Genomic DNA, 27655 nt, shown 5'->3' on the forward strand with positions numbered 1-27655 from the left:
CATGATGCACAGCCCCTAACCTTCTGTTAACGGCTCACCCCAACCCGACCTTGGTTCACAGTGGAGTTATTTCATTTACCAGGTGTGAAAATTGGATTTTACCACAGAGGAGGGGAGTTATTACCTATCAGGTCTGCTCTTTAGGGGGGCAGAGATTGGTGTGGGATTTATTAAGAGATGTGCTTATGCACAGAACAAACCATTAGAGATGTGTTCCTTTAAAATGGATTTGCAACCTTTGTCATTTTAGGAGTGCTATTTTTTTTTTCTTTTACTTTTTCTGACAGCCTCCTTTCCCTTGTAGATTGCACACATCCCACCTAGGATGTGAATATTTTATATGGCACCATTCTGCCAAGACAGGGACCTCAGGGGTGTGACAGAGTGCAGTTGGGGGTGGGGGTGGGGACTGCCTGCCGTTTGGATGCTGATATTAGTCACACGTGGATACAAAGGATGGGAGGTGGGCTGATAAAATAATTTTCATGTTGATTCACTGCAGTCTGGTCCAGACCTCCGTTTGATGCAGGTATTAGGGTCACTCAGATTCTCCAATGAGGGAATTCTTGAAAATCAAGAGTTTAGATTTCCCTACTTCTTGTTAGAAGCCACAGACAGCCTCAAAGTTAGTATCTGGATAACCGCATCTGTTTTTGAAAGAAGACACCTTGTTTACTATCATGGTGGAGGAGGTGGCTGAATTTATTATTGTTTAGCATTTCTAGCACACTTTGTTCTCGCGGAGTGCCTTAAACTTATTTATGTATGTATATTGGTTGCTCTCCAGCACTCCCAGGAGATGAGTGGGTGATAAGTTTTATTATCACCTGCTTTTCCAAAGAGGAAACAAGAGCTCCTGAGAAGAGAAGGGGCTGGCCTGGGTTTACAGCTCAGGGCTCCTGTCACCCCGTTGGGGGACTGGGCCCTCAACAAAATGGTGATAAAGGCAGGCAGGCCTTGCTCTGCCCCCTCCCAGTCCTGGTGGGCCACCTGGGTCCCCTCCCATATCCCACTGAGCACCGAGTGCCCTCCCTCAAAATAAAAATCTACACGGTTCTTGGCCTCTGACTCTGCCAGCACTTGGCATCTAAACACACAGGCTTCCTCACACGGGCGCCTTACCCCCCTGCTTTCCTTGTAAAGGTCCTGCTGTTTTCCTCACCGCCCAGCGCCAGTCCCTGGAGTCATCTGTGACTCAGCCCCTCCATCCACTTTAGTTGTCCGGTGTGCCATGTAGATTCTGTCACCAAACATCTTCACATTCGTCCCTTCCCACTGCCACTGCCTGGACCCCTATAATAGCCCTTTCCTGGGTCCCCACACTTCCCATCCTAAACTCTTCAGTCCCCTCACACTCCCTTAAGCAACCGCCGCTCCACAAACACTGTGCTCCCTCGGGGTCCATTCTCAGCTCAGGGTGGCCTTCTAACCCAAGTGCACACTCCTAGCCAGCACTCAAGACCCACCTCCCTAAGGAGCCATTTCTGCTACCCAGCCCCTGAAGATCACCTTTGATCCTGCGCATCAAGATCACCTATGGCGTTTGGTAAACAGGCTCCAGCCAGAGAGGATCTGACCTGGTGGGATGGCTCTGGGGCGAGGAACGTGTGCGGTGGCCACGCTGCCCTGCCCGCCGCCTGCAGCCAGGTATCCTGCCCCCCCCTCCCCTGGGTGCGCCACTGGCCCCACACCCTGGGCCGCTCACCTCACCGCCGCGTGGTTCCCACCAAGCCTTGGGCTTTGGGCCCCTGCTGGCTCTGCTGTTCCTTTAGCCTGAAGCCCTCCCTGGCCGCCCCATCCCCACCTGTTGAAATTTTTCCAGTGCTTTAATGGCCCAGCTCAACTATGAAGGCGCTGCTTCATGAAGACTTTTCTGATTGTTCCAGAGGGATGGGGTGCGAGTTCCTCCGCATTCAACTTAAGATCTTTTCACAGCACAGCTTGGTCTTACCATTCTAGTGCCCATCTTTCCTGCCTGGCCCCTTCGCTCTCCCTAAACTCTCACTTTACAGGCATCCCCAGAACAGACCCAGGACGCATACCTCTGCCAGGAATGCGGTGCCCCTCCCCCCTCCCCTCCCCTCCCCCACCCCCCTCTCTTTTTAAAAAACTTACCCTACTAGGCTCAGCTCATGTGTCATTTCCTCCGTGCCACATTCATCACAACCAACAGTCTTTCTAGACTCTCCCCTGCCCCCACCGGCCCTAAGTCACTCCCTCCTCTCTGCTTTGCAGGCCCCAATCGAGAACTCAACTGCCCTGGCTTTCTTCCTGCTTTGCTTAACCTGGTTAACGCCACACTGGGCAGTGAACTTGGCCAAGGTTGTACTCTGAGGTCCATACTCTGTCAGTCCTGGAATGCGTGCCTGAAGGAATCTGTTTGCTCCGAGCCATTCCGTCCCAGAACGAGCTCTGCTCCCTGCCCTTCTCCCCTGCCATTTGTCACCTCCTGCCCTTTCTGTGCTTTGTTTTATTCCCCCCACTAGATTGCAAGCACTCTTGAGAGGAGAAACCTTAGAGGATTTCCCTCTCTATCCCCAAGCCCGGTTCCTTACCCGTGGCAGGAGCTCAATAAATGTTTGTTTAATTGAATTGTAGGGTGTTGTGCTCAGCTAGCTGGTAAACAACCCTATTTAAGGGGTTAACAAATAACACGCGGAGAAGTTCTTCTCCTTTGGGGGCATTTGCATTTTAATGGGAATCTTAAAAACCCGAAGGAAATGTTCTCTAATGGTGGGATTGCCTGCATTGTAGGAAGGCTCATTTTTGGTGGTGCTGGAGAGGGACTCGGGTAAAGTTTTCCAGCCCTGGAGTCCTTCAACTCTTTTGGGACATGGACGCACTTTGAGCAGTCTGGTGAAACCTATGGTTGGAATTATAATTTTAAACACATAGAATGAAATGCATAGCATTGCAAAAATCGTTACAATGAAACATGATCAAAATGCCAAAAGCATCAAATCCGCCATACACTAATATATGTGCTTCTTTATTAGAACATTAATAAAAAGGTCTACTGGCAAATTTAGTAACTACTGTAATTGTGTCATCGGTGATGAGTTTAAGCGATATTTGGGATGTCTGCCACAACTGAAAGGTGATACAAAAATCCCTGTGATTCTATTGGTGAAAAAGTCACGGGTGGTTCATACGGCCTTGATCTATTGCCTGTGTTCCTGTTTGAAGGAAATGATAAGTTCCAGTTAGAAGTTAGTGCAAGTAAACGTATATTTTTTTCCTCCATCCAAAATCCAGCCTTAGTCTCCAGGTAAACCTGGGATTAAGAGACCCTGCTTAGCTGCACAACCCGCCCCCCCCCCCCCCCATGTGATGTTGGTAGTGGGTCGTCCTGAAGCCAGGGTCAGTTGGCTGGCCCTGGGCTTCCTTGTCTATACTCCACAGCCTCTATCTGGAGATCCTAGATTCTTTTCTTTTTCCCCCTATATTACACAACCAAGGGCAGTAGTCTAAATTTGTTTCATTTTCACTGGAGACGTGAAAGGAGAAACATAAAAGGATTGTCAGGCTTTGGGGGAGGGAGGGGATCTTTTAGTCCCTAGCCTGGGAGGATCCCTTCCCAAAGTCCTAGGCTTGGGGTGGGGGCCAGAGGAAGAAGGTCATTGTATGTATGTATGTATGTATGTATGTATGTATGTATTTATTTATGAGAGGAGCAGAGAGAGAGAGAGAGAGAGAGCCCGCGCGCGCGCGCGCGCGAGAGAGAGAGAGAGAGAGAGAGAGAGAGAGAATCCCAAGCAGGCTCCATGCTCAGCATGGAGCCCCACACGGGACTCTATCCCACGACCCTAGGATTATGACCTGGGCTGAAATCAAGAGCCCAAAGGGGCACTCACTCAACCGGCTGAGCCAGCCAGCCAGGCGCCCCGGGGTCGCTGCATCCTGGGGAAAGCAGTTGTAGAGTTTCCCTGAAAATCACTGCTGGCTCCTTCTGAAGTCAGAAGTCCACATGGAGGCCAAAGAGCCTGATTCCCGGGGGGTGGTCCAGCATGATATCCACCCCGGGTGTTGGTTAGTGACTAAGTGAAATATCATTGCTCTTGAAACACCACACTCCCTAATGCTGATGTTATTTCTAATTTGGGTGAAAGTGTTTGTGCCGTTCTCTTTTTAGCAGCCAAATGCAGGGAACACGTTCAGTCCATTCCCACTCTCCTTGTGTGTTTTAGTCACGTAGAGACAATTTTCCCCCACATAGACTGACCCTGCCGTTTGCCGTGACTTGGGGCACAGACCTCTGTTCTCCGTGGTGGGGGTGGGGTGCGAGCTTAGGGAATATAAGTAAATTTTAATATTAGTGGGACACCTGGCTACCAGAGTGAGCACCCTATCAACCAAGGCAAAGCATCATCCCTGCCCCGAATGGTAGTGACACCAAAGGTTTTGTCCGCGACACCTTTCTTTCCTCTTGTGTGCCTTTTCCTTGCCACTAATCTGCTTTCTGTCTCTATAGATTTGCCTTTTCCAGGACATTGCGTATAGAGGGGATGATGCAGGCTACAGTCCTTGTGCGCCCGGCTTCTTTCCCTTTGTGTAGCGATTTTGAGGTACAGCCATGTTATAGTGTGTGTCAGTACCCCATTCCTTTTTATTGCTGAGGAACGCACCACATTTTATTTATCCACTCATCGGTTGATAGACACTTGGATTATTTCCGCGTTTTGGCTGTTAGAATAATGCTGCTATAGAACATTCACACACAAGTCTGTGTGGACCTGTTTTTCTTTCCCTTAGCTAGACACCTAGAGGTGGAACGGCTGCTGGGTCATATGGTCAACTTACGTTTAACTTTTTAGGGAACTACCAAACTGTTTTTGAAGGTGGCGGCACCATTTTCCATTTCCCCCAGCAACGTGCTGGAGTTACAGTGCCCCCCCCACCCCATTCTCGCAACACTTGATGTCGCCTGTCTTTTCTTTCATGGCTGCCCCTGGGTGACATGTAATATGTCTCACTGTGGACCAGCGTTGGTTTTGAACTATGCGCCCCCCCTTTCTGACCACAGTGCTCCTCCCACCCCCACCAACCCCGCCACTTCCCCCCATTTTAGGCTAGAAACCAAACTGGAGCTCTTTTCCTTCCTCTTACGTTCACACGCTTCAGCAATGAGCTACTCTAGCCTTCCTCAGGTGGTGCCTTTTCATTCACCTTTATGTTACCCTCTCTGGGTCTGCATCACCTCACACCAAAATTTCTACAGCCTTCCATCTGCTCTCCTGGCCCGCTGTGGGTCTACCTTCCTTCCTGGAGCTGCAGATTGTTAGAAGAGTAACATACAAAGGGTGTGCGTGGATGTGGAACCAGGGGAGCTGTGCCCTCGTCCAGGAATCGCACTTAACTGCCACATGACCTTGTATGAGTTCTGCAACTTATCTGAGCCCAGCCTCCTTCATTAAGTTATTTAACCTCTATGAGCCATGGTTTCTTCATGTGCGAGGTAAGATTGATAATAGAGCCTATCTCATAGGGTTGCCGTAAGCCAACCATACAATCCATGTAAAGCCCTCCGCACAGTGCCAGTGGTATGGGGAACTCGGTGCTGCCTAATATTATTACTTTAAATTTTTTTAATGTTTATTTATCTTTGAGAGAGAAAGAGACAGAGTGTGAGCAGGAGAGGGCAGAGAGAGCGGGAGACACAGAATCTGAAGTAGGCTCCAGGCTCTGAGTTGTCAGTACAGAGCCAGACGCGGGGCTCGAGCTCATGAACCATGAGATTATGACCTGAGCTGAAGTCAGACGCTTAACTGACTGAGCCACTCAGGTGCCCCGTAATATTATTATTTTAATTATTGTTATGACTATTATTATTATTATTCATTATGATGCAGGTTTCTTCCAAACCTAGCACATGGCTATCATAAGGATCAGGTGTGGCTGCGAGTATGAAAAGGCTTTGAAGAATGCCATGCAAATTGCAGTAGTGTTATTTTTACCCAGTTTTTCCTGTGCTCAAGGAGGGAGGCAGGCAGGAAAAGCAGCGGGAACACAGGCTTTGCTGCTGGCCTAGTGTTTGAATCTGAACTGTGTGCTATTTAACAGCCGCGAGGCTTGGCCAAGTCATTCAACCTTACCATTTTGATTTTCTCATCTGTAAAATGGGTATAACTATAAATCACATTCTGGATGATGCTGTAAGGAAGGTGTCTATTCCTTAAGCAGCGTTTGGTAAAGGGTGGCTTTTTCGTTTTTTTAACGGTGTTATCATTCGTGCATGCTTCACTATTGTGTTCTGTGTAATGAACTCCTACCCTAGTTATTCAGTTGCATTTGTCCCTGCACCCAACACCTGCTTTCACCTCAGAATGACTTGGGTTTTAATCTCAGCTCCCACTCGGGTTTCAATCTCAGCTCCCACTTAAACTACATGATTTTAGGATAGTGACTTATCTCTCAAAGTATCTGACCCCTCAACTGTAAAATGGGAACAATAGTTCATGCTTTGTGGGGTCATTGTGTGTATTATAAGAGACGATATAAATATAGTCCTTAGACTATTGCCTGGCACATGCATATACCAAATACTAAGTAAAGGCAGCGGTCGTGTTGGCTTGTAATCACCATTAGTATTATCGTTTTCTGTCCACACATACACTGTTCTCCTTTCAGCCTCTTGCTTGGCTCCTTGTCTCTCCCTCCTGGGTCACTATCCCCACCTGGAACTGCTCAAATCCTATTCAAGGCCTAGTTCAACTTCTGGTGCTGCAGATGATTGCTCCAAACTCTACTCATTGTTTTCCACCCCGCCCCCCGCCACCCACCAAAGTCGAGTTTGTTTCCTGTCTGTCATGTCTGTAACACAATTTAGGAATTAATTATTACTAAACTTTTTGTGTTTTCCCAACTGAACTGTAAGGTTCATGACAAGGACTATTTCTTCACCTTCTACTGAAATTCTCACTCGATTTAATTTGGCACTAAAATGCATATTAAGTGTTAATTTAACTTCTCATTGATAAACAATAACTAAGAAAGCAAACATGTAAAAGTCATTATGAAATTTTAAAACCAGGGTTTTTTTGAATCACCTTTTTTGATAGTGTTCTTCATTGATACGATTCAACTTTGATCCTGAGTGAAATTATTTACTCTGAAACACAGAGTAGAGAAAGTGGAGAGTCCCCAAGTCAAGGTCAGCATTGTCTGTTAAGTTAGTAAAGCTTGTTTTTACTGACACAAATGACCTTGTTTTTGTTTTCACTGTTACATCTTGGCATCTCTGTCCAATCCGACCCTTCCCCTAATCCCAGAGGACCTACTGCCTTCAGAAAGCCCTCTGAGCATCTCCTGGCTTTAATTTTTGGGAAGGTTCTCCAAACTCCAGAATTAGTTTTTCCTTTCTTCTCCACAACATTCCCTCCATACAGTTAACAGTTAAGGAGGGCAGAGGTCTGGCCAGATAAGTTATTAAAATAATTTGTTGTGTTACGCTTCCCAAGGGCTTGGGGAAGGGACATCTTAAATCCAAAGATATGAATTTCTAATGGCAGAGTTTAAAGGAGTGTGTTAGGAGAGTTGACAAGATCCCACTGAGGGAGATTTAAATGTGAGAATAAGTGAGGTATTGAGGAGGTAACCTTCTCAGTGCTCCTAAAATCTCCCCCTAAAGCCAGTCCCATTGTGGATAATCCAGAGATGATGAAATGTAGTAATAACCAACATTTACTGGGGACTTACTATGTGCCAGGCACTAGTCCTACATGTCTACATGTGGGCGCTCATTTATTCCTCACACTACCCTGTGAGGAAAATATTAGCATCACTCCACTTTATGAAAGAAAAGACGAAACCCTAGAGAGGTTAAGTAATTTTTCTAAGATCACACAACTCTCTGATGGTGGAATTCAACGCCGGGCAGTCTGATGGAGGGCCCCTCTACCCAGAAATGGCTCTGCTGAATCTTCAGTCTCCCCTTACAAGCATTCTAGGAAATCAGAAGAGCCAACTTTATGAGCAAGACTTAGATACCATCATCATCATCGTCATCCTCATGGCAGCAGACAAGGTGTGGTGCCATTGTGCGAGGGTGTGCTGCATAGAATGTGGAGAAGACATTGATTTAGCCCCACTGCGGGTCTGAATCAACCTGCCTGCTGCCCCCTTTGGGTAGTCTCAAATGCCTCCACTTCCATGATGCATTTTTTGCTCATCTCACCCAGCCCCCGGATAATATATCTCCTCTGATTGCCATTTTACTTTTTGCCTCTGCTCTGCCACTTATTTATTACTTTCTATCTTGTTTTGTGGTTATTTATATACACTGTCACACAGCTGAGCCGTTGCACATTGCTGAGTCCTTTGCTGGGCTGACTCCTACGCGTTCTTTGAGATTCTGCTCAGGTCTGGTTGCATTCCGTGACTCTCTTGTGTGGATTAGATGCCTCTCTTCTGTGTGCCCTGGACACCTGGTATTTATCCATTTCCTAGCATTTATTATACTTGATTATAAATGTTCACTTGTCAGTATTCTTAACTAGATTGATCCCAGGTACCAACATGAGGGGACTTGTCGTATACTTACTTGAATCTTTGGTGCTTTGCACAATACCTGGCACTTACTGAACCCTTCCCTCCCCCCTTTTTAAATGAATGAATCATCTGTATAAGTCTGATTAGACTTTGAGGACAAAATTTGATACCTGATTCATATTTGTGCACCCCCCCCCCCAAGATGCCCAGCACTTAGTAGCTGCTCAGTAAATATAGCAATGACTAAATGATTGCAAAACACAGAGAGGTATATGATTTTGTTCTCCAGATATAGGGCAAGACCAGGAACTACCTTAAAAGGTACAGGGTGTTAAAAGTTTGCATATCCATGCTATGTTCTAAAATTGGAGATATAAACACCTTCTATAATGGATGAGAAAGAAAAGAACATTTCTTTTTCTTCATTTTGAAGTTACTTGGTTAGTAAACTGTAGTCCAACATTCCATCAAACCCAGGTCCAGATGACTCTAAAGGCAATATTGTTCCTGTCACACCACACCATTGAGATCTTAGGGTAGAGGGGGCCTAGTTGGGCCCAGAAGAACCAGTAGGGCTGAAGTAATCAGACAGGAATAGACACTGCATTAACTGTAATATATATAAACAAGTCTTTTAGGAAGACCTATCTGGAAGGAGCATGGAGAACTGACTGACAAGGGGAGAGGCTAGAGGCTGGAATGACTATTTGGAGGCTATTACAGCAGGCCCAAGTTGGGACCAGAAAACAATAAACTGATTTAAGGAGGAATTTGTGGACACTGGTGACTGAGAAGAGATAGATGGATGGAGATTTTGAGTCAGGGTTACGCCAAAGTTTTGAGCATGAGTTAAAGATAGTAAATTCAGAGATGAGACTTAATTTTGAAAGATGGTGAGTTTGTTTTTTGACATGTTGAGTTGATTGTAGATAGGCAGGCTGAGTAGACAGAAATGTAGGATTTAAGCTCAAAGGCCCTAGGATGTGTTGGTCCTCTGCAAAGGGGCAATGGCTGTAGTTAGAAGAGTGAGAGAGGCATCTTACGGAGACTTGGAGAGGGGAAAGATTAAAGAAGCAAGGACTTTAAGGAACATTCACAATTAGGAGACAAAAAGAGGAATTTAAATCAATAAAGGAGACGGACCTCTAGGTATCTATATGAAGGAAGTGAAATCACTGTCTCAAGAGACAGCTGCACCACTAATTACAATAGCCAAGACATGGAAATGATCTAAGTGTCCATCAACGGATGAATGGATTAAAAAATGTGTTATATGTGTACAGTGGTGTATTATTCAGCCATAAAAAAGAAAGAACCCTGCCATTTGCAAAAACGTGTATGAAACTTGAGGGCATTATGCTGAGTAAAATAAGTCAGAGAAAGAGAAATACTGTATGATCTCATTTATATGCAGAATCTAAAAAAAAAAACCCAAACTTACAAGAACAGAACAGATTGGTGGTTACCAGAGGCAGGAAGTAGGGGGTCGGGGGGAAATGGGTGAAGGTGTTCAAAAGGTACAAACTTCCAGTTGTAAGATGAATCAGTTCTGGGAATGTAGTGACTATAGTCAACAATACTGTATATATTTGAAGTTGCTGAGAGAATAGATCTTAAAAGTTCTTATTACACACAAAAAAATTATAACTATGTGAGGTGATGGATGGTAATTACTCATAGTGTGGTAATCATCTCACAGTACATACATACATCAAAGTATGTTATTGTATACCTTAAACTTATACAATGTTGTGTGTCAATTACATCTCAATAAAATTGGGGGTGTGGTGGGGGAGACAAAATCAGAATAACATTCTATCTTGCGGTTCAAACTATAAGAGATTCAGAAAGGAAATGATATTCATTGGATGCTTTGGGCGATTAGGTTTGGCCATGTTGAAGAGAATTCTAGTAGAACGCTTGGGTTAATTATAGAGGAGGAAAATGGATGGTGAGAATGTAGGTTACCCTTTGGATAAATTGCGAATAAAAAGAAAAGGGAAGAAGAGTGTTGGAGTAAGAAAGATTTTACTGAGATACTAAGGCAAAGGCAAAGTAGATGGAAGAGAAATAACCAAGTAAAAAACTCCTTTAGAGGTGGGGTGAGATGACAAGGTAGGTCTTGCAATGTAGGAGGAGTAGTGGATAAAATTTGGGATAATTGTTGCAGGAAGTGTTATAGGAGGTGATGACGATACATAGAAGAATTGCCAAGTAAATAGTAACAAAGTTCAGTTGAAGCTCTATCGCCTAAATGTTGACTGGGACCCACTTTCTCGGTTTTGTGGGTTTTTTTCTAATAATGTCTGGCAGCCCAGGAGTGGAAACAAACATTAGGCATTTTCACTATTGGAACAATGGGTGGCCAGGCACTCCAGAAAGGCATCGTGGCACATGAGAGCAACCTGGATGCAAACCATGGAGGTGTGGTCCAGTTGCAGTTCCAGAGAAGCCAGGGAGAGGGTGATTGTGGGAAGTGGGAGGCCTCCAGCTCGGAGGGTGGAAACCCAGGAGAAATAAAATAGGTGTATCTGAAGGGCAGCGTTTCTAGAGGTATGTCTGGGAGAAGAAAATGAAATGAAGTAGTAGAAATACTTAGAATTATTGCTGGGAAAGAGGTGAAGAACAAAATGAAACAGGAAATTAATGGCAATTGAAGAGGAAAAGGGTTGTGGGTCTATAATGGCAGATGTGAAGGACTGGAATGAAGATGAAGAGATTTGGGGAGACATGATTGGAGCACCTAAAACATCCCACGTGTTTCTTGTTAAGCTATGATGGACTGTGGTCCAAAGACTGGGGAAGAAGATCAGCATTTATATTTTATTTTTTAAATGTTTATTTATTTATTTTTGAGAGAGAGAGAGAGAGAGAGAGAGAGAGAGAGAGAGCGCACAAGCAGGGGTGGGGAAGAGAGAGAGAGGGAGAGAGAGAGAGAGATTCCCACGCAGGCTCCACACCGTCAGCAGGGCTGACTCAGGCCTGACTCAGGGCTGGATCCCCGAGTGAGATCATGACCTGAGCCCAAATCAAGAGACTGGGCACTTAACCGATTGAGCCACCCAGGCACTCCGAGGATCAGCATTTATATATCAGTCATTCGGGGCTCCGGAAGGAAATAGCAGTCTGAAAGTCACAAGGCTTGACCTTTAGATGGCAGACATGAGGTTAGGAGACACAACCACACAGGTCTGAGTACGAAAAACAAAAGGGAAACATCGATGGTAATTTTTCAAAGAATCTGAGCGTCACATCGCAGATCTGTCAGAGCTTTCACAGAGAGGATGCCTCTAATTCCCAGATTGTGGACAGCAGGTTTGTGGTGACAAAGAGCAAGACCCACACTCACATTCAAGTGCCAATGGCCCCAGGTGGAGTGGCCAGAAGGAAGGAGGTGGGAATATTGATTTCTTCCTTACAAAAGAGACACTTAGCCCTAAGTTTTCCCAGTAGGGATGAAGCTCTGAGACTCCCCATTGACTTAAATGGACTGGTGAAAGCTGGGTTAGGGAGATTTGATTCTCCTTCATGGGCACCCTAGCAAAGAAATTGCCTGCTGGGTATTTTATTACAGCATTGGGCAGTAGACTACAAAGGTTAAGACACCATTCCATCCTAACCCTTCATTTTCAGTCACAAATGACTCTCTTGGTAGTATTCCTTTGGGGTTGAAACTTGCCTGTTTTGGTTTGGACAATGGAGTAGATGAATCAGTAAGAAACAGTATAAACAGCAGGAAACTAGACAAACTGAGGGCTTTGACCAAGGCAAGAATTTGTTAGGGCCTCTGAAAGCCCTAGCACCAGCTGGCTGAGTGGGCTCAGCCTTTCTGAGTCTTACTTTCAACATCCTGAGGTAGAACTTCATGTTCTCTTCTACAATGATAAATATTAGTAGGAATGAACAACGCTTGGCAGTTAACAGTGCTAAAGAGTGTTGGACTTCAATTCTACTCCCTAAAAATGGGTATAATCTTGGCAAGTCATTAAACGTCTGTGTCTTAGAATTCACCTCTGTAAAACAGAAGGGGGTTCTTTCCAACCCTAAAATTTCAGTCTAAGTTTATCAAGAGCTGGGGGAACAAAAACATTTTGAAAGCGGAATTTATAGGTAAAAAAAAAAAAAAAAGACGGGAGTCAAACTTAAATAAAAGATACTGTGAATAGTTGAAGAACTAACAGGCCAAATTTATACCATCCATGTTTACATCAGAGTCAGTGCTTTATCATCATTATGAGAAGCAAATTTCAAAAAGGAAACAACAACAACAACAAACCCAGGTCTCTTCGGTGTCAAAAGCCTCAATTTTTAACATTGTTAACCATTTGGATTAAAAATGATTTATCTTAGAATTTCAAGAGGAGCAGAAATAGTTTGAAGCTCTTATTTATAGGATGCTTTTAAAAATGATTCCATCATCATCCATTAGTATTTATGTACATACAGCATGCTAGATCTCTATACAGCAAAATAGAATTATTTCTCAAGTGAGATGGAAATGAATGGAAGTTAGAAAATTCAGAAGACAAAAATTCTAGTAAAATAAACTATTTGATAGAATAAATAATATTTTTAAATGCATTTCAATCCCATGTGCAATGCAGGTAATTTAACATTACTATGGAGACTCTAACCTTTCGATTTCATGACTTTTAGCACACGTTATTCTTAATATATTGCTCTGTTACCCTAGTGTTGCACATTTAGTATTCATTTACATTTTTCTTCTGGTTCAGTAAATAATTTGAATTTTGACACATAAAGTTGAGGGCGTAATGCCTAGTGAAACGGTTAAGACTTTTTTGTATGTATTATTGTTATAGTGAGCTTGACTTTGAATAGAAATGATCAGGCCTGGAACACCCCACCCAGGAGCTTATTTTAGTAATGGTTTTCTCTTACAGGTACCTTCTGTAAATCCCTTCTTTCCACCTACGTTTGCAATCCCAAATGTTTCTTGCGTATTCCTGGTTTTAGTTGTCTTTTCACAAGTGCATACCTTACTTTTCCCCCCTGTCTTCTTTTTATAGAGGTTCTCACCTACCTCCAAAACTTGACAGAAAAGCATTTTAATTGTTTCTCATTTGGAATCCTTCAATTGATCTTAGCTTTGTATTGTTGTTTTCTTTTTTTTTTTAAATTTTTTTTAACGTTTATTTATTTTTGAGACAGAGAGAGACAGAGCATGAACGGGGGAGGGTCAGAGAGAGGGGGAGACACAGAATCGGAAACAGGCTCCAGGCTCTGAGCTGTCAGCACAGAGCCTGACGCGGGGCTAGAACTAACGGACCATGATATCATGACCTGAGCCGAAGTCAGCCGCTTAACCGACTGAGCCCCCAGGCTCCCCAGCTTTGTATTGTTTAAATATACTATTGTCTTTTTTTCCTTATTTATATCCTTAGTCATAATGGAAGACAAAGAGAAAACATCTTGCTATGAAAAAACAGGTTTTCATAGGATCTAGGCTGGGGAGACACGGAATAGAAACTTACATGGCCACCCAAGACTTCTAAGTGGTTTCCAAAGCTTCATCATTCAGGGTTCTCCTTTACAACCAGCACCATTAGTTAAAAGATTGCCCCAGGGTAGGTTTCCTACTTTGTAGACAGGGAAACTGACTACAGAATTAAGCATCCTGCTTAAAACTATGGGTGGTAGAAGCAAAACCAGAAGAAAATTTATCTATTTCTCTTGGCCATGTTGCCCCTCTTTCTTCAGGGAGACTAGGCACTACATTGTAACATAGGCAGTCTTCACTTAACTGATTCAGAAAGGCTGTAGGGCCAGTGCACGAAGTTGCAGAGAAACATCTTAGACCAAGATTCTACAAAGCACAAATACAGAGATGTAACAACAGTGTGTTCCCGGGAGGACTGTGGAGTAGACGTGTCTGTAATAACAGTTGGTCACGGCAGCAACGAGGGCCACAAAGATAAAACAGGAGTAGCCTTAATCTGAGCTTTATTCAGCAACATGCGGTCACCAGGATGCCGTCATTTTTCCTTCTGAGAAAAAGTGCAATCTAAGGGGTTACCTTCCCACTCCACAGGGGACAGTGCCGGGATGCCTGGGCTTCGAGTCCTCCAAAGCACAGGCCTCCCGAAAAATCAGGGGAGCGATACTTCGATCAAAAAGCGGTTGTGAAGCCATTCGAGGATCTGGGCATTAAGTCCTCTAGGGCACCAGGTTGCGACGCGCGAGCGGGGCTGGGCTGGGCTGGGCTGGGCCGGACGTGGAAGGAGAGACCCGGCACCAGCCATCGTGTCTGCAGGACCCGGGCGAGAGTCGGCTTTGGAGAGGGTGGGGGAGAGTGCAACCCCAAGAGGGGCCTGCTCCCCTGGGAGGGGAGAAAGCAGGCAACCGCTAATGCAGTGCACAGATTGAGAGGTGAAAACGCGGGACCTGCGCTAGTGGCATCCTGGAGGTGTGAGGGGGTCGCCTTGAAGACTGACGACTAGGCCGGGACCAGGGCAGCAGGGAAGAGTGAGGGAAAGACCCCTTCCTTTGGCAGCTTCCAATTCGTTTCTGTCAAAGATGGCCAAATTCCACGCTGCCCTGCCCCCCTCCGTGCCTTTACTGGTCCCCTGGGGTTGCTCCCCGGTGCTGCAGCAGGCGGTGGGGAGGTCCGGGTGAGTGCGTGCGCGCGGAGGACGGCTCGGGGAAAGAAGAGACCCTCCCCGGCCGCACCTCCCACCCCACCGGCCCTTGGGGAGGTGCTTTCAGTTGAGAAACAGGGCTCTGCCGCTTTAAGGTGGGGAGTAGGCGTCACCTCTGGCCGGGTGACGAACCGGGGCGGGGACCCCATGGGCGTGCCCATGCAAAACAGGAGGTGGTGCTGGCGGTGGGCGGTCCCATAGTAAAATGTTCCGGGGAGGGGCGGGGTCGAGGAGGCGAGGCTACTTGGTGGGCGGGGCGCTGGGGGCGGTGCCTCTCCGGGAAGGCCGGGGAAGGGGAGGAGGAAGCGGCCGGGTTGGTACCATCGCGCGCGTTCCGGGAGGGGGAACAAGTGACATTCCCTTGGAGGGGGGCGGGCCCTTCCCGGCGGCGGGCCCAGCGCCGAGGCGGGGAGGGGCAGTCCCCAGTCCCCCGCCGGGCGGGACGCCGGGGCCGGGGGAGGGGGCACTTCTCCGCTCGCGTCCGAGGCGGGGCCGGCGGTACCTTTCGTGGCGCGGTGCGGCTGGGGGAGGGCCGAGGGGAGGGGGAAGGGGCGGGACCGGGAGGGGGGAGCCGGAAAGGGGGAGGCGCCGGCGGACAATGGAGCCTATGTGTGCCTGCGGGAGTGGGACGGCGCCGCCGCCGCCGCTGCCGCCGCCGGGGGGAGACGCTGCGCCGCCGCTGCCGCTGGCCCCGGCCCCGGCCCCCCGGGGCTGAGAGCCGCCCCGGACCGAAACCTCCTCCCCTACTCCGCTCCTCCTCTCCCCTCCCCCACTCCCGCCGCGGGGGTAAGTGGCACCTCGGGGGGAGGGGGAGGGGAAGGGCTGGAGTCGGGGGTGTGGGGGGGCCGGGTCCGCGTGTTTTGAGCCGGTTTGGGGGCAGGGGTGGCCACAGCCGCGAAGAGCCGTAGGGGTTGGGGGGGAGGGGAGAAAAGGGGCGGGGGTCGAGGTTGCGGATTTAGTGAGTTGAGTCTGGAGAAACCTGTGGGGGAGGAGGGGGGACGTCCTTTGCCCACCGCTCACTGAGCAGTGGGAAGAGACCGCGGCATCTCTCGATTTTTTAGAGGTTGTGTCCCAAGCAGTGCTTGGAGAGGCTGAACGAGGAGATGGGACGGTCCCAATGTCCGGGGATGGAGGGGCTTTGGAGGGGGGAGATGGAGAGCTAAATAAGGGAATTCGGGTTGAGTTTGGTGGGTCTGTAAGACCCCGGAGGTGGATAGAGAGGTAAAGGGGACTTTGCAGGCCAGTGACTTGTTGAAGGGTGAGGGGAAGTGAAAGCTAAGAAGCATGTATGAGTAGTAAAGGGCTCCAGTAGGTGAGGTGGTGATGTCTAGGTCACTGAGTCATTGTGGGGGTCGTGGACACAACAGTGATTTCCAAAGTGGAGCCCTAGCCATTGACCTTTGAAAGTTGCAAAGACTATTAAGATGTCACTGGTTAGTGTTGGGTGAGCCTGGTGAAATGGAGATATCCTAAGGAGAACAACAGCAGGGTTGGTTATTATGTTCAGAGGGAAGGGCCAGAGGCCTGTAATATTGTCGCTGGGGGCCTTACCTGGTGGCTCCCAAGCCTGAAGGAGGAGGCCTCAAATCTGTCCTCCAAGGGCCCCCTGGTCTGTGATAGAGAAGAAGGACTTAGAGCCTAAATTCTAGTCCAGTTAGGGACGAATAAAGTTACTGGACAAGGTAGAGAAATATGCATAAGTATCTCTTGGTGGAGAGAGACTCTAAGGTGGGATGGAATTGGTGCAAAGTTAGTCTTTGGTTAAGGCAAACATGGATTGCTCCCTGGCCGTGACTTCAGTGGGAAAGTGATTTGGTGGCTGTGTAAAGAGATACATTTTGATCAGTGATGTGTGGTGGATAACTAGCATTTGAAATATTCGAGAATTAAGTGTTCGTTCTTAGACCAGAGATTTGGACTCTTGTGCACAGAGCACAAAATGATGAGTCCGAAGTAGCAGGTAGGAAGGATGAGTAGTAAAATAGTTGAGAGGTAGGGCCTGGGAGGGGCAAAAGGTTATGGGTGGGTAACAGTCATGTGTGAGTTTGACTCTGCATGGAGATTTTGCAGCATGATTGCCCTGTTGATTTTGGTTTTTTGTCTTGGTACTAGTGGTTTGGGATTTTAGCAAGAGATTAATGCTACTGTGAATAACGTTTTGGTCCTAAGTACAAATGTAAGAAAGACATGCTTACTAACTATGGAAAAAAGACCCAAGCTATTAAAGACAGAGATGAGTTCATGAAAGGACAAGTTAGATGATGTAAGGATGCTTTGAAGAATGAGGATTCCAGTAATAGGTGGTTTGAATAAAAAGAGAAAATCTAAGGCAAAGTTGGGGCTGGGGTGACATCTCACAGTTTTAGGACCTAGGATCTATAATTGAACCATTATAATGCTATTTTGTAGTAACAGTGTTGAATGTTAGATGATAATAGTTCCACAAGATATGGTAGGTTGGTAAGGAGGTCATTGACTAAAAGGTGAAGGAACGATTCCACACTGGTCTCTTCTTAGAAGGCAAGTTGTATGTAACTTGGCTTTTGAGCTCAGGATCCCTGACCTCGATTTTTAGATGACTAACATAGGTGAAAAAGTACTTATGCACATTAGAATTTGTTCTATGGGATATTTGCCCCATAGCCTTCAGAAGTGTCTGCTGCTGTGAATCAAAAGAAAATGCTCTCTGGCTTATAGGGGGGAAAACGTACAGAGGTTTCACAAGCATTATAACCAACTAAATTATTTGATCATGGTGACTTGGGATGGTGGTTAGAGCCATGAACTTGGAATCAGGAAGCTGGCTTCCCATTGACTTCTGTGACTTTGAACTAATCTCTCATATTTATTCTCCAGTTTTCCCATTGATGAAGTGGGGATCCCACTGCCCTGACCACTCATAACACATTGCATTGCTTAACAAGTGAATGCCTATCTGTAAACTGCTTTGAACACTTCTGAGAATGAGAGATGATGTAGCCCAACTTTTTTCTCACTTCTAAAAGACTGCTCTCTCAGGAACAGACCACTTTCAGCTTTTGTAACAATCATGGCAGCATAGTTGATCGAGGAACAAAAAGGAGTACCTTATGCATCTGTCTTGTTCTATCATCTGGGTTTTGGTTTCCTACTGATTTTTTGAAAGGTGATACCTCTTCTCCATTTACGAGGAAGTTAGAGTGATGACAATCGGAGAATGTAAGGAGAGGTCCCCATGCAGAGTAGGAATGTACATGCTGTGAATGCTCACCTAGACTGATGCCTGCCCTAAATTTGTGTGATCTTGGACATGTTACTTGGCTTCATGGTGCCTTAATTTTCTTCAACTATGAAATATTGTTGGTGGAATAACCCACTTGTCCGTCTGCCTTGGTTGACTGCGCTGTTAGAGTCTATAGAAACTTTTATTTGTCCCAGAACAACTTTATTTGTTCCTAACCTCCTATGTCACACATACACCTTTGGCAGGCTAATGAAATATAGGACCTCTTTTGGGAACTGTGTTTTTAAAATGCATAAAATGAAACACATGGACTTACAAATGACATGGAAACAGTTATCAAAATGTTAATCAGTTATGATATAGTAATACATATGCTTCTTTCTAACACATTAAATAACAAAATGTAGCTGCAGGTCTCACCATACTGTAATTTTGAACTAGTGATGAGTAAATATTGTGTTGAAGTATCTGCAGCAAGTATAATGTGACATGAAAATGTCCTGTGGTTTGTCTTGGTGACAGTCACAGGGTTGCTAATACTATCACGGGTCGTTAGCTCCCTTCACAATTGAAGGCAGTGCTGACTTTTGCTGAAGAGGTGAGTGAGTACAAACGAAGATGGACGTTTCCCCCCAGTAAGTCCACAGCTGCCACCAAGTCTCTCCACAGACCCCATGTGATGCAGTGGGTCCCAGGTTAAGGGCTCCTGCCCTAGACCAGCTGATTTTTGAAAATTAAATGATCTTATGGCCACTCGCGGTTAAAGCTTTGCAGTATTTTTTTCAACATCTCCATCATGCCAAATCCAAGAGCGTAAAGAAGGTATGAAGTAAAAGTTTGTTTTGCAGCCTGTTGGTGACTATTCTTGGTTGTGGAGAAAAGTAAAAACGATGATTAGCATTAGGCTTTCACATCTGGCGGATTTTGTTTTGCGAAACAGCCCCGTCTTCAGGGGGGCGGATTTGGGCTGTGCTGCTCCGTCTCCTTGCATTTTGAGTTTTAGTGGTTTGCCTTCATTCTCCATTTTTGACCTAATTATTTTCTCACTACTCCTTCCAAATACTCTGTTGGCCACAGAGCATTGGGGAATGGGTGGTTTTCTTTGCAGTTGGTGTGAATTGGGGTATGAACTTCTCCATTCTTCTCGTCCCTGTAGGACTCAATGTGGGACTAGCTGGTGTCACTCCACTTTGACCTAAAAATCCCCTTCTGTTTGGGAGGCAGAGCTCATTCTTGGAAAGTTCTTCCGTGTCCCAATGTAGAAGAGAGAGCAGATCGGACATCTCGAAAGGTAAAGAACCTGATGATGAACATGTAACTTCTGCGATTCACTCTGAGTATTTTAGAGTTTTGTTTCTGTTTCTGTAGGGTCTCTTATACCTTCCACTTGTTCATTATTGTAACAGTTCCCAAGGCAAAGGTCATCAAGTCAAATGCAAGTCTAAACTGTAAGTGTAGTCACCTTATACTTTCCTGTGAGCAGGGACCTCTGCAATTGCTCACCTCATGGGAAGGGCAGGTGGGAAGACGTTAAACAGGTGTTTAGCGTGTCTTCATTGGTCTGTGTACATACAAGCCAAAGGTAGCAAAACTTCAGCCCCAAGCTCATTATAATCCTTGGATCACTCAGTATTTATTGAGTTTCTTTTGGGCATCGGGTGCTGAGATGATGACCCTTTTTCTCAGGGGGCTCTGTGTCTCCACATAACAGGGATACAGTTTATAAGGTGTAATAGTGTTGTGACTATGACGCTGAAGGGCCACAGAGGACATGCCTAGGGATAGCTGGGAATCAAGGAGAATTTCACAAAGAAGGGACATCTGTGCTGACATTTTACTTTGGGTGGCCGTCATTCCAAATGATAGTTGAAGTTCCTTTTTGAATGTTTACATTTTGCCAAGACTCTTTAGTTTGGTAGAAATGTTTATTTGCTTGCCTAAGGTTTGTTGGCCTGCAGGGCACTAGAGGCATTTTGACCCTTCGAGTATGAAAACACAACGTTAGTATTTTGTGTGGACCAAGATTTTCTGCACATGCCTATCGCCTAGTTGTCTTTCCCCCACATGTTGGAGAGAGAGTGGTTCTTCCTGTTGTGTACTCTTTCTGCAAGGAAGCCTGTTAGGAGTTGGCATGCCAGAAGTCAAGAATGAGCTAGGAATGGAATCCTGCGGCCTTTTCGTTCCACATTCTAAGTTTGATACTCTGCCTTTTATGGAGCAGTGGTCATAGTGTAGAAATGAAATTTGTTAAACATGACATAGTTGTAATAAACTTGACTTCTTAGAGCAGGAAAGTGGGAAAGGATCATTGGAGGAATGGAAATTGGAATTGTAGAGGTGGTTCTGAGCTTGGTCAGATTAACTTGTGAATTTCTTTACAACACTGTGACCACCTTGTAGAGTCTCCTTTTAAAGATTCCGAGGTAGTGTGGCCTTAGAACAGTCTGGAACTTGGTTCTTCCTTGCAATTTCAGAACTATAAAATCTGGGCAAAGGGGGAGGCTCAGGGTTCTAATTCTGTTTTACAAGGACTCACACTGGAAATTGTCCTGCTCGACCAGTAGCTTGTTTTATTGACTTACCTAGCTCAAGTCAATGTAGCCTTGTGCCACAGTAGGCACTCAGTCAGAGGAAATCATCTGGCCAGGTCGTTTGGCCCCAAGTTCTCCCGAAAGTATGTGAACCGTGCTTGCTGAACGCTTGTGATGCAGAACCCGGTTGAGAAGGGGGAGGACTGTGCTGCATCGCTCTGTGCCTTTGGCATCATGTCTCCAGTTGTGTGTCTCCCGCCTTCCCAGCCAGCTCTCACTTCTCCCTAATAACAAGGACTGGACAGAAGCAAAAATGGGAGGGGTGTTTTTCTCCTACCAAATGCCCAGAAATTTAAAAAATAGAAACATTGATTTTATTTGCTCTTAGTATTTCACCAGTCGCTGAAAATAAAACGTGCAGTTGGGGAAGAGGCAAAGTCCCAAGGCCTAGGGCCTTGAGATGTCTGCAGATTGGATAACACACTCTTTAAAAAATTGGAAGTTGATTCCCTTTACCTGGGAGGTGACAACAGCCTCTCAATCTAGTATTCTAGAATAAATAGGAAATCTGTTCTTCTCTTAAGGTGTTCAGTGACAACACGATATAGTGGATTTTTTTAAAAAATCCATTTAGGGGCGCCTGGGTGGCTCAGTCAGTTAGCGTCTGACTTCGGCTCAGGTCATGATCTCACAGTTTGTGAGTTCGAGCCCCATGTCGAGCCTGTTTCGGATTCTGTGTCTCCCTCTCTCTCTGCCCCTCCCCAACTTGTGCTCTGTCTCTCGCTCTCAGAAATAAATAAATGTAAAAAAAAAAATTTTTTTTAATCCATTTAGAAGTTTTTCTTCTTCATCCTCATCCAGGTGAGGGTCACCTTTGAGAAAGGGGTTCCCGGACTCCCCCAGCTCCTCACCTCCAGGATGAGCACTGCGGTATCGTGACCCTTGGGGTTTCGGTGAGTAGCCTGATGGATGGTGGCACTAGAGAACCTGGCTGGCTTAGAAAGATGATCTTGGGGAAGAACTTCGGCTTTTGTTCAACAGATATTTTTTGAGCAGACACCTCATGCTGGGTGCTATAGTAAGCGCTGGGAACACAGAGGTGACCAAACAAATCACCCTTGACCCCTGCCTTCCCTTCCTGAAGAAGAAATCCCGAAGCCGAGATTTCAGGCATTCGGCAAAAATATTCAGACTCCATACGGAGGGTTGTGGTGAGGGAGAGACGTGTCGGGAATGACTCCCGTGTTTCCGGCAAGAACCGACCGGGTGGACGAAAGTGCCATTGACCACAGTGTGGAAGACTGAGGGGCAGTTGCGTTGGGGAGGGATGAAGAGTTCTTCTCCCATCTAGGGAGACGTCAAGGTGGTGGCTGCGTGTGCAGGTCTGCGGGGTGCCAGCTGAGCTGGAGATGGGAAATTGGGAGTCACTGGCTCCGAGAGAGCTTACAGAGTGGGGAGAGAAGAGTGCCGAGGAGCTCTGAGGAGCTCTGAGTCGTAGAGGCTGAGTGGAGAAGGGGCTGGCACAGGGCGCAGGTGGAGAGCGACTGGGGAGGCAGGAGGGAAACCAGGGAAGTGTGGCGGCCTGGCAACCAAGAGGGGAGAGTTCCAAGAAGGAGGTGATCAGCTGGCAGACTAAGAGGTGGAGTCCGATGAGGTTACAAAAGTGGCCAGTGGTGACCTTAAGCAAAACAGTGGTTTCTGTGATCCGGGTGGGGGTGGGGGGTGGAAGTCAGTTTAAAATGGTTAAAGGGTGAACGGCAAGTAAGGAAGGGAAAACCACGTGTCTTGTCAACTCTGTGGAGAGACTTGGCTCTGAGAGGGACTAAGAACATGCTTTGTTTTTCTGTAATTTTTTGGTCTCTGTTCAACGCTGGAAGACATACCACGCACGTGTCTGCGTGGTGGCTGGAAGCACGCAGCAGATAGCGGGGAAGACCCGAGGAGAGAGAGAGAGAGAGAGAGAGAGAGAGAGAGAGCGTGCTCGTGGAAAGCTGGAAGGGATGGGGTCTAGACCGCCTGTGGCGGGACTGACCTTTGAGGAAAAGTGGGCTATTTTCTCTGTTTCGATGATAGAGAAGAAGGAGGAGGTGGGTACCGTGAAAACAGGTTTGCAGACTTGGTGGTGAGGACGACGTCACGTCCTGCCTGGTGACTTCTTTTCTCCTTGTTAAGTCCTGGGCAGGACCGTTCCCTGAGAGAGGGGAGGGCGGGGTGGAAGGGGACAGTTGGAGAGGAACAAGATATGAAATGCCATTGGGCAGGATAAGCGAGTGAGTTGGCTAGACAGTGATGGTTGCCGTAGTACCAGTTAACCCAGAGGCTGATACCGTGCCGCCAAGCACTGTCTTCTGGGCACTAGCTCACCTTGTCCACCAAGTCCCCATCTTGACAGTGATGAAGAGCACAGCCGGGGGCCTGGCCGAATGCCAGCTCTCCCACTTACTAGAGTATGACTAACTCGCATATGACTAACTCACGTATGACCCAACTCGCTCCGGCGAACGGCTAAACGTTTCAGAGCCTCAGTTTCCTCACCTCTCAAATAGGTGGGGGTACCTGCCTCCCGGCGCTGTGGTCAGTGACTTAATATGTACAGGCCTTGCCTGAAAGAGTGCCTGATACCTTGTTAGGAAGAATTTTAAATATGAGCTAAGAAGAAAAGGGAGAAGCATTGAATGAATAGATCTTCAAGTTGGAAGCCTGAGTTCTATTGGAGGAAAAAGTCTCTCTGTGGCTGTAATGAATCATCTTCTGTGGAAGACCTTTTCCAGTCCTTAAAATGACAGCTGAGCACCAGCCTGCAAATGTAGGCACCAAAGAGCCAAATTGTAGTCTTTGGAGCTATATGATGAGACACTTGGTGGATTCTTTTGCCGGGCTAAGGCTAGGGTGACTGACTTCAGCTACTCCCCTGGCTCATCCAGGGGTTTTGAAAACCCGGGATTTTGAAAACCCGGGATTTTGTTCCCCGTCAGTCAGGGAGTCCACATGCCTGCTTCAGCCTTCGTGCTGTCTCTCCGCCCATGAGGTCATGGTGAGGAGGTGAAGAGTAGGGTCGATGAAGAGTAGGGTCGGGGAGAACCGATTGCAAACCTGGGAAGAAGCCCTGCACACCGTTCACATGTGCTCCCCCCATTCACCTGTAAAATGCCCATCCATCAAGGCTGAGAAACATGTGAGAATAAGAAACTGTCTTTAGGAGTACTTTGAAGATAAAAGTATTGTGTGCTCACAGTATTATTATCAGAAATCATCTTTGCTACCAGTTCATCAGAAATGCCTGGCAGACTGGGGCACCTGGGTGGCTCAGTCGGTTAAGCGACTTCGGCTCAGGTCATGATCTTGCAGTTCCGGAGTTCGAGCCCCGCATCAGGCTCTGTGCTGACAGCTCAGAGCCTGGAACCTGCTTCGGATCCTGTTGTCTCCCTCTCTCTCTGCCTCTCCCCTACTTACACTCTGTTTCTCTCTTTCAAACATAAATCAACATTTAAAAAAAATATTTTTTTAAAGATAGGCCTGGCAGATTGAGGCGATTTGATATTTGTAATATGTTTTGAGTTCCTTTGGAGAAAGTGTACCACAAATGCCAGGTGTTTCTGTTCTGGGAGAAGCAGACGGAGTATGTCACTGAGGGTCCGATCACATCTTAGTACATCATGCTGAGTATTATAGACAAGCCAAAGAACTTGAAAACAAGATTCTTGTCTTCAAAGAACATAGTCTTTCTTCATAAGGAGATAAAACATACACATAGGACTATTCAGTATGACATATGATTGAGTGCTAGAATGTGTGATGCAGACAGAAAGTACCAGAAGTTACAGAAGGGGACTATTTGGTGGGAACCACTTTTCTGTTCCTGAGGTAAATGTTTTCTGATGGCTTTGTCCATGCAAGATTCAGTAGCTACTTGTATGTTACCAGGGATTCCTGATGTTTAGTGAGAGGTTACAAAATGGTTTATGATTATGTATGTCAGACTTGACAACCACGATCAATTTTATAGTTCAGACTGAAAAAAAGAAAAAGCTGAAGGTGGTGGGGGCTAAAAGTACAACCTTAAATACCATCAAGACCAAAATGTTTTTTGGGGATGTTTTTCCCCCCGAGGTCGGCATAGAAAACATTCCATACCATTTTCTTCTAGTTGTTTTTCCTGACTTCATCATTTAAAAAGGAAAAAAAAAAAAAAGTAATTGTGTGCACTGAGAACTTCCATAAATTCCTTTTAGCGTCTCAGGTAAAATGCTGGGACTATTGCAGATTTCCAAAGGAAGACATGGATGTTTAACCCTTGACCGTGATCGGACTCGGCGCCAAAACCTGTAACAACTCCCAATCTCCAGTCCGGTTCTGGAGTCCCACAAAGTGTGTGTAAGCGGTAACACCCGAGCTACTTCTGGCTCCCTGTGATTCTTCAGCCACGAGTCCCGCATCTTACATCCTTCTATCTCAGTCCCGGGCCCCTTTGCCAAGCTATCAGAAGTCCCGCCAAGCTATCAGAAGAGAGTAGAGGGGACAGCGGTTACCAGAAAACCATATTGGAACTGCCCTGGAAGGATCAGTGACTGAAAGTGGGTTTTGGTTGTCCCTGAACTAGTCCAGGCGTCCTGAAGTAAAGGGCGTTCTCATTTGCTCTCTGGCTAGGTTTGGGAATATTTTCTTGACCTTTATGCTTCAAATTAGCCTTGCAAATTGTCTCAAAAACTATCTTAGCTTCCAAAGATGTTCTTTTACCTTCAATATGATGGATCATTCCCATGCTTAGCCATGCCTACGGTCCCTGTCATTAAACAGCGAGAACTCCAGACACATCCTTGGCATAATTTAATAGAAAGATCGTGGAAGTCAGGGGGCAGAACTGATTGTATTTGGTATTGGCTCAGCAGCCGATCTCAGAAGGACCTCCTCCAATGTCTCCCCACCCTGAGGCCCCGAGAATATAAACAGAGATTAATTTGTTTCGTGGTTTGACATCGGGATGGGTTTGCTACATTTCAGTGCCGTTGTCTGCCATCAGAGGCGAAACACCGGATAGTTGCTATGGATTTGGGAGTACCCTGTGGTTTCAAAGCATTGTTTTGAAAAGAGCAGATAAACCTGCGTTTTGGGCGGGTTTGTATCTGGAAGTGGAGAAATGTAAGGGAGAATATATGGCTGAAGATGAAATGTTTTTCTCGTGTGCTTGCCGACGCCCGGTACATGATACTTGGTGGGAGGCCCGTGTGCTTGGCAGAGAGTCCTGTCACTCTCTAGCTGCCTTCTCGCCAGAGCATGAACACCGCTCCCCCTTTGGCCCTGTTGGAAGCCGAGGAGTGATGTAGCCGCCGCGTCTAGTTGGCTAGACTGTAACCTTGATCCTGTTGTAAGGGTGTTTTATGTCTTTCTGGGTGGCCTTTTCCCATAGTGTGCCCTGGAGATGCGAGATTTTCCTTTGGCAGCAGGAGGCACACACCCAGAGGATGCCGGAGCTGCAAGGGGAAAGGACCCACTTCCACAGCAGAGAAAAGCAAAGAGGAAAAAGGCATACAGGTGGCCAGCGCTGAGGGCCGCGCCCAGCAAGCCGCCGGCCGCCGCCACTGCCCTCAGCAGCTGTCTGTGCTGCAGCCCGAGAGGAACTCGGTGAGCCCGTCCCTGTTTGTGACTGCACGCTCAGGATTTCAATCAATGCATTCCAGTAACCCCAAAGTGAGGAACTCTCCATCAGGAAACACACAGAGGTAAGGGCTAGAGCCCGCCCGGCTGCCCCCTGGGGGTGTCGCAGGTGGACCATGAACACTCCTTGAGGGAACGGTGTGTTTGGATTGGACGCAGATGAGACTCGAGCAGGGAAAAGAGGAGAAAACAGAATAATAAACGGGCTATAGTACCATCGGGCTTTCTGTTAGAGACGTCCGTTGGTGTTCTTCCGCCCATTGTTCTCCGACGGCGCCTCTCCACCCCCGCCCCCTCCCCAAAGCGCAAAGGAGAGGACCTTAGAGTTCACCCAGCACCATGTGCTAACCTTGGCGAGTGAGGAAGCCGAGGTCTGGAATGGTGAGGAGGCCTGAGATCCTAGGACTAAAACACCAGCCCTGGACTGGACTCCCGCTGTGAAGCTTTCTCCTCTGTTCCACAGTACTTAAATTGAAACTTTTTTCTCTTTGTTTTGAGAGAGAGACAGAGAGAGCACAAGCAGGGGAGAGGCAGAGAGAGGGGGGGCAGGATCCAAGAGGGAATCCCAAGCAGGCTCCACACTGTCAGCACAGAGCCCGACACAGGGCTCGACCCACCAACTGTGAGATCGTGACCTGAGCCGAAAGCAAGAGTCGGACACTCAACTGACTGAGCCACCCGGGGGCCCCTTAAATGGATATTTGAAAGAACTTTTTCCACATCCCTTGGGGCACTGGTTAGCATAATCTGCTCTGGCGTGCGATACTGCTTGTTTGAGGGACTCGTGTCTGGCAGGGTTTCCCTAACCTGCCATTCAGCAGCGGGTTTCCTCGTGTACTCTCCGGGTCTTGCTCGTATTTTCCAGCAGGGAAGCTAGGCTCTCGTTACAGCTGTTCCTTGTCATCAGCCAGGGGGTGGGTAGTATTTTGATCTTAACGATGCCTGTTTGTTTACTCTGAGCTAGTCTTAGTGTGAGAGTCACTTCTCTATGTACATAGAAACCATTGTCCTTTATTGACAGAAGCCCTAGAGATGGGTCCCCATGTGACTCTAGGGTTCCTGAGACCTGGCAGGCCACTCTGCCTGACCCTCCTCTCTGT

General features: G+C 46.8%; 1 protein-coding gene across 6 annotated transcripts in view; it reads left to right on the forward strand.

The window, feature by feature from the left end:
• Positions 1 to 27655, forward strand: part of BCL9 (BCL9 transcription coactivator) — an 84641-nt gene that overhangs the window by 43904 nt on the left and 13082 nt on the right. For 2 of the 6 annotated variants that reach the window (XM_042953689.1, XM_042953692.1), the window contains exons 1-4: positions 15819 to 15932; positions 19526 to 19660; positions 21762 to 21853; positions 26308 to 26620. In XM_042953689.1, the coding sequence (XP_042809623.1) occupies positions 26568 to 26620 (53 nt within the window). In that variant the 5' untranslated portion in view covers positions 15819 to 15932; positions 19526 to 19660; positions 21762 to 21853; positions 26308 to 26567. Of the gene's footprint in view, positions 1 to 15441; positions 15460 to 15818; positions 15933 to 19525; positions 19661 to 21761; positions 21854 to 26307; positions 26621 to 27655 lie in introns of those variants that run through there. The other 4 variants (XM_042953693.1, XM_042953694.1, XM_042953691.1 and 1 more) reach the window with 3 other exon arrangements.

The sequence above is a fragment of the Panthera leo genome, chromosome C1, assembly GCF_018350215.1.
Source record: "Panthera leo isolate Ple1 chromosome C1, P.leo_Ple1_pat1.1, whole genome shotgun sequence".
In the NCBI taxonomy this organism is placed as follows: domain Eukaryota; kingdom Metazoa; phylum Chordata; class Mammalia; order Carnivora; family Felidae; genus Panthera; species Panthera leo.